The sequence below is a fragment of the Alosa pseudoharengus genome, unplaced genomic scaffold (genome assembly GCF_046254945.1).
Source record: "Alosa pseudoharengus isolate Yale_2024_CS ecotype anadromous, Long Island Sound unplaced genomic scaffold, YU_APseudo_1.1 YU_APseudo_1.1_scf_5, whole genome shotgun sequence".
Classification (NCBI taxonomy): domain Eukaryota; kingdom Metazoa; phylum Chordata; class Actinopteri; order Clupeiformes; family Clupeidae; genus Alosa; species Alosa pseudoharengus.
The window spans coordinates 19,879,652-19,887,204 of NW_027468837.1; the positions used below are offsets into that span (position 1 = coordinate 19,879,652).

The 7,553-nt window shown below is 41.6% G+C and overlaps 1 protein-coding gene across 1 annotated transcript in view; it reads left to right on the plus strand.

Moving 5' to 3' along the window:
- Positions 1 to 7,553, plus strand: part of cntn2 (contactin 2) — a 29,853-nt gene extending 22,300 nt beyond the window's left edge. The window contains exons 22-25 of the mRNA XM_076269174.1: positions 1,479 to 1,665; positions 2,973 to 3,085; positions 6,784 to 6,952; positions 7,450 to 7,553. Of these exons, the coding sequence (XP_076125289.1) occupies positions 1,479 to 1,665; positions 2,973 to 3,085; positions 6,784 to 6,952; positions 7,450 to 7,553 (573 nt within the window). The remainder of the gene's footprint in view (positions 1 to 1,478; positions 1,666 to 2,972; positions 3,086 to 6,783; positions 6,953 to 7,449) is intronic.

The following is a 7,553-nucleotide window of genomic DNA, read 5'->3' on the forward strand; positions in this document are numbered from 1 at the left end:
TCCGCCGGTAATTATCAGAAAATAAGTCCCGACAGGGAGAACAGAACCCCGACGCGCAGCGGAGGGGTTTTGCTTCGACCTGAAAGGACTTATTTTCTGATAATTACCGGCGGACAATACATTATCCCGCTTATTACACGGCTACTTGCCAAAACGAGAAAAGAAACCTAACACAATGAATCTTTAAAAATGATTTTGCTACCGTTTCATGTCTTCCGCTGACAAAATAAATAGTTCGCCACACAGATAGAACTTGACAGTTTCAGGTGTTGCGTGGCAACGTCTTACTAGCTTACTTTCCCTTTCAATGAAATTCCATTGCAATAAGCGAACGGAATTCTTGCGGAGGGATATGAAAGACGTTAATCAACCCGTTGTCATTGACAGCAGTGATTATATACTTTGCCGGTGATTTATATAGATTTAACATAGGCCCGAACGTTGGGAAGGCCCATTCATGTGAATGGAACTTTCTGCAGCACTCTGAAGAGCCGTGTAATAAGCAAATTTGTCCTAAAAACAGGCAAATTTGTCTGCCAGTGCGTTGAGTAAATTTGTCTTGATAAGACTCCATAAAAAATTAAGTCAAAGTCTTCTTAAATTAAGTCAAAATGATCTTTCGAGAGAGCGCTAGGTAAGTCTTTTCATACTAAAAACAATACCAAATAGATTTTTTGATCTTAATATAAGATTATTATCACTTGGTTAGATTTCATTTTTTGCAGTGCACCATAATCATACCTCATCATCACAACTCAGAAACATGGAGCAATGTCGCAGTTGCTGCAATGAACAAATAGATATGATGATAGACAAGATGTCCACTATGCCCATGTCTTGTTCTTCAAGTGATACCATTTTGATTATTAGGTTTGATAAGCAGCTGAAGTGAACTCTCCCCTATCCACACATAGTGTAGAAAATCTCTAGACAGTACTGCACTTTAGTTTCAGTAGATTTAGATTTCAGTGTAAGTCCTTACTTTGTGTTATCCTTTACACACACGCTGAAAGTGAATGCAAACTGAAACAGTGGTACTGTATGCAGAGGGACAATTGATAAGAGTTGTTCTTCACCATTCTTCATACAGAATTATATTGCAGCTATTACTAGCAGCATTTCGTTTTTTTTTTTAGTTTTTGTACTCCACCTTAACAGTAGATGTACTATGTACTCCACCACAACATGACAGGTCAATGGAGACCCAGGGGCCATTGATGGATACAAATTGTAGCCTCATGGGCCGTTTTGTTTTTCACTGTCCTTCATACCCAATAAAACAGTTAGGACTAAGAATCAGATTGCTGGACAAATGACCAAGTAGTTTCTGTCTGTTGCCTTACTTCCTGGTTTTGTGACCCATGTGTTTTTTTTTTAATTCTTTTTTTCTCTCGAGTGTCTTTGTTGCTTTGTTGCTTTTATTACTTTCTGTCTGTTTTTCAAATGTCAACTGCCACTCGTACGTTCCCTCTCTCCAGATCCGTTACTGGCGCCAGCATGAGCGGGAGGCTGCCGCTGACCGCGTTCGGACAGCTGGGCTGGAGACCAGTGCCCGGGTGGCCGGCCTGAGGCCCAGCACCCTCTACCACGTCACCGTGCTGGCTTACAACAGCGCCGGCACCGGCCCTGCGTCCCCCAGGACCACCATCATCACCCGCAAACCACGTAAGACCCCCCAGCTAACACACTTACAGCTAACGCTAAGCAGTCAAAAGTTAAAAGTTGAGTGGTATTTAGCAGAAGCATTTAAGCAAAGCGTCATGGACTCGTAAGGGCAGGTCCGGGCAGGTCCGAGGCCAATTGTCAGGTGATGACGATACCGCTGCGCCACCACACCTGTCAGTGACCAAGCCTTAGCCTGTAACCAGAGGGTTTCTGGTGTCCTCGTTGTGTTATCTGTGTAGCCTGAAGGGATACATGAGAGTGGAGTGACCAATGTAAGGGTGTGAACGCATTCCCAGGATGGATCACTTGGCCATTTTGAGCGACAGGTTATTTCAGGTTGTTTTCAGCCCCTGAGGAGTAAAGTTCTCTGATATCAGCCACTGTTAAAGCTCACAACAGCTTTTTTTAGCCCTGTGTTTGTCAGATTGTTATTTGGTCTGCTGATGGCTGGAGATTTCTCCTCAGTTCCCCCGCAGGGTTGGGAAGATAGTCTGTCTGTTTTTGGTTCAGCAGGTATTCAGCTTAGGATGGAGCATTGCTGTGAAACAAATAAGCTACAATTTAAAGACAAACATGCAGTAGTTTAAAAAGACTTGGCTCTGACACTTACACAAAGAATACGTTTAGACAAAAATTACACAGTGGACTTGCTAAACCTGCAGAGTAAAATGATGTGATCCTGTAGTAATAATAATAATAATAATAATAATAATAATAATAATAATAATAAGCTTTATGTATAGTACCTTTCATACACAGAATGCAGTTCAAAGTTTTGGGAGACCAGTAAAAAGTGCATTGCAGTAGTCTAACCTTCTAGTGATACTAGTGAAAGGCATGGATTCATTTCTCTGCATCTTGTGTTAAAAAAGGCCACACTTTGGCAATGTTTCTCAGATGGAAATAAGCTGTCTGAGTAACTTTACAGTACTTATATCGGGCTTGAAGCTCAACTCTGTATCTAAGATGACACCTAGGCTTGTTACTTTTGATTTGACCTGGTGTGCCAGATTCCCAAGATTGCAATAAACAAATAGATATGATGATAGATAAGATGTCCACTATGCCCATGCCTTGTTCTTATCAGAGTAATAACATTTTGATTATTAGGTTTGATAAGCAGCTGAAGTGAACTCTCCCCTATCCACACATAGTGTAGAAAATCCCCAGACAGTACTGCACTTTAGTTTCAGTAGATTTAGATTTCAGTGAGACTAAGAATGGTGTCTCACTTTGATTTTGGTACAACATGACAATCGTCATTTAGGTTTAAAAAAAACAAAGCCCTCTTTCTACTCCACTCACAGCCCCCAACCGTCCTCCTGGCAACATCTCCTGGAAAACAGATGCATCATGGGTAATTGTGAGATGGGATCCAGTGATGGCCATGGATAATGAATCAGCAGTGTTGGGCTACAAGGTGAGTGGCATGTCTAGGCCATATAAAGTAGTATCTTTATCGTGTGTGTGTGTGTGTGTGTGTGTGTGTGTGTGTGCATGTGTATTTATGTAATTTTGTATGTGTGTGCCTGACGTGCAGACTATGCAAATTGGTGTCATTTCTGTTTCGATTATTCCCATGAACACTTTGTTTGTACTTTATCATACGTGTTTACCGGTCTGAAACCTTTCATCTGGAGAGAAGAGAATTTTATTACAGTAATCAATTTCACCAACACAAAACATGCGTGACACATCATCATGAAATAAAAGTCACCAGCAAAATGAATTGGTGTAATGTTAGATTTAGGACTGAGATATGAGATATTGCAACTAATAAGACTGCCAATTAAGCCCTCTTCCTTATAGAGGCGCATAAAAAACTAAATCAATTGTATTAGGTCTTCCTCGATTCAATGTCACACAAGGAGATTGCTGTGATATCTCTATAAAGTTTAGTTTCTTATATCTGATCAATATTGGCCTGTGTAAATGTACTCCATCTCGCACAAAGCTCCTTTTTAGAGGGTTAGCAAATGATAAGAAGACACTTCTACATAAGGTTTCCATCAACAAACAAATCAATATGTGTATGCAGGGTGCGATTTGTGAAAAAAAAAAAACAGTGGGGGGGGGTGATTTTGAATAAGTCCCCCCCACAAAAAAAAAAATGACTCATAGCCTAGTAATTGGCTAACAATAGCCTATATTAATTTTGTAACAAATACATTTAATTTGTTACATAGCGCCTTTTGCGACCCAAGGTCGCTTTACACACTAGACATTTACGCGTAAGACAAAATGTCAGACGGAGCGGCTTAGTCGCCAGCCTTCCCGTGACATCAAGACAAAGACATCAAGACATGTCAGATCAAGACATTTTTTTGAGATCAAGACATTTTTACGAAATACGCACAAGACAAAAGATGCCTGATGGAGCGTAGGCTACCCGAGACACGTAATGGTAGTCATACAAGACAGACAACAAACAAAAATTAACAAGTAATAAAATAAATAAAGAAATAAATAAGAAATTAAAATAAAGAAAAGTCCGTGTTAACTTAACGTTAGTCCCACTCAGTCCAATGGCAATAGACCTCTCCAGAATATATCCCGCCTCCTAACTTCCGTATCCATCCAACTTCCGGGCGTGGATTGTCTATGGGAAATAACATGGCGTTTTGAAAGATCGTACCTGTCAAACTCTGTAGGTGACAAAGTAGAAAAAGCTGCTGGGCAGATTGGCCTACACACTTCTGCCATCTAGTTTCCACTGGATTTTTTGATTTTCGGTGCCGTTTAAGTAGTATCGTCTATAGTATACTACTTAAACGGCACCGACAATCAAAAAATCCAGTGGAAACTATTTGGCAGAAGTGTGTAGGCCAATCTGCCCACCAGCTTTTTCAACTTCGCTACCTACAGATGTTTTACCGGTATGATATTTCGAAACGCCATGTTATTTCCCATAGACAATCCACGCCCGGAAGTTGGATGGATACGGAAGTTACGGAGGCGGGACTTATTCTGGAGAGGTCAATGATATAGCGTAGCTACAGTCGTGTCTTCAGACCAACCCGGAGGATTTAACGTTAACAGGCCTTCAATAAGTGATGTTAGTAGGCCCTAGTGCTACTTGTAACAGACTGCAGTCTAGCTCCGCTTTAACCTCTCTGGCATAGGCCTAACCGTCTGTAACAATCTGCAAGGTTGTCTCAAAATGGTCTTTATTGGTTATGCACCAAAAACACATGAACGTCATTAAACAGGCAACACAAGGGAGATCAATTATACAAGCACGATACACAAACAGGGTAGTCACATACAATACACGGGGTAAACACATGAGGTACAACATAGAGAAAGACTATACCAGCTAACACATACATGACAAGGTAAACGCCATTACTCATACTAAAACCAACATCAACATTACACACACACACGCACAGCATTATGGGAGTACAGTCATAACAGCTAGGCTCAGATCATTACACGTCTGAAGTCGTGGGCGATCTTACAGATCAGCAACTCGGTGGACTTATGACAGCGACAGTTTGATGCTCCGAGAGATTGCAGTTCTTCAACGTAGTTTCAAACGTTAGCAGCACAACCAAAACTCCAGGCAAGGCAGATGGCAGCTCGCAGGTCTGCAGCAGCTCGGCGGCCGCGGTAGATCTTTCGCAGTGTAGAATCTAGGTCCAGCTGTCCCAAGACATCTCCTCGACCAGACAGTGAAGTGCAGCACCGCTCACGGATGGATGGATGGATGGAAGAATGTCAGTCCAGGGCAAAAGCTAAAGTAAGCTCCCAATGGACCAACGTTAACGACATCAGCCGACTTGGAAGCAGTAACGTTAAAAGGGACTAAGAATAACATGAAAACTATCAAAAAATAACGTAAATAAAGAGAGAATGAGAAATGACTCCTACCTTTGCTGCCTCCATCCTTTCTGTTTTTGTTGTGTAAAAAACGTTGTATATGATGCCATTGAAGCCTTGAGTTAGTGAATTACCTTTGTTTCTTTGTTGGGAACCTACAAAGCCTATACATTTTGTAATCGCTGCGTACGTGCATTCTCTCTCCTGCAGATTTGCCTCCGTAGCCAAGTGCGTAATATTGCAAAAGTTGGAGAAAAAAAATGTTTATTGTACAGAAAATACATAGCCTAGGCTACTGTCATACTGTCAGTTAATTGTCTACAGTGCAGTGAAGAGTTTGGAGAGTGAATTTATGATAGGGCAACTTAGAGTTTTATGAAAATAATTTACAAACCAGAACATGGGCCATGACCATGAAGCCTCTATTTCTTGCAGCTGTTAAAACACCCGCTAGATAGTTTACAGTACCAACATTTGTTTTTGCAGTAGGCTACATATTATTTCTGAAAGTTATTTGTCCACTAGGCCTACTGTCTAATTTATCAAACGAGTGGTTTCTCGTTAGTCCTCCGCAAACTACAGGTAGTTCGGGCATAAGCGATGCCAAGCAATTTCTAACACTTTTTGTGACATTCAGCAAATATCTCCTCACCTAATGTAAGTTGCTTTGGACAATATGTTCTAGCCTACTCTACGTCAAGTTGTCCTCCATCTCAGCTGCATCAGTTATCTGATTTTGAAGGTTCTAAATTATGACGATATGCTGCACTGTATCCTTTTCGTTTTTTTTTTATTTATTTGTCCAGCTAACTTTTCTATTGAAACTAGCCATTTATGATTGGTTACACAGTCGACATTCTGAAATGTCCTGCATGATTAAGGCCAAATTAACCAGTCATCACGCAGCTACTGTGTCAGCAGCACGAGCCCTGACAGTGACGTGCGTTTCTGATGTCAGATTATTATGTACTAGACTGTTCTCACGTTGCAGTGCTTTACTTATAAGTACTGTAGCATTAATCAATATGAGGAGCAGAGGGGGATAAATGTTGTCCCCCCCTGTGATGAAAATAATTAAGCAAAGGGGAGGATATCAAGGTCAGAGGCGGGGCACCCTGTGTGTACACATATAATCATTTGATTACTGTGTAAACATACTAACATGTGTTTGTGTATGTCTGTATGTATGTGTGTGTGTGTGTGTGTGTGTGTGTGTATAGTTAATTAGTTGTGTGTAGTTAACGTGTCAACACACAATTGGAAAACTCAACAGTCATACCTGTGCTTCCTTTGCAGGTCCTATATAAACATGAAGGCCAGTCCGCCCTAAAGGTGCTAGACAAAGGTCAGACATCAATTCGGCTGCCGCTGCCCAAAGACAACGGTTACGTTGTCCTTGAGGTGCGGTCATGGGGCGAGGGAGGGGACGGTGCGGCCCACGAAACAATTGTGTCCCGGGATTCAGGTAAGCACAAAGGGCAAGCTTCCTATGACGTCTAAGATAACAGTGCTGTTAAGCTAACTTGAGATGTTATTAAAGAGTTCCGACTGCTGGCAACTTAGCCTTATCATGCTTGAGTGACGGACTGTGGCTCAAGTCTGGCATTGATCTGGCTCAGATCTCTGATTTGCAGAGCCAGCCTCTACTGTATTTGAGAGGCTTCGCTTCTGTGAGAAGACAGATGCTGCAGACACAATCCCCCTCAACCCCCCCCCACACACACACACACACCACCACCTCCCTCTCCTCTTAACATAACTGACCTACTATGTTTTCACCCAGGCACTGTTCAAGTACAGCATGTCAACACAATTGACATTTATTGGTCCTCCACGCATGTTTAAGTTCCAATACAAGTATTTCTTGTAGAACTGGTTTCTGATAGGGAAAAGAAAGAGGTTGTGCATGCATTTTCCCAATGTATTAGTATTTGATGAGTGTTGTTTTTTCTTTCTTTACAGGTACTGGAATGATGGTACAGAATAGAGCAGGCCTGATTAATTCCCAGAATGCCTTGTTTCTGGTCACAGCTGCATTGTGGGGCCTTCTGTCATCATCACTCTAG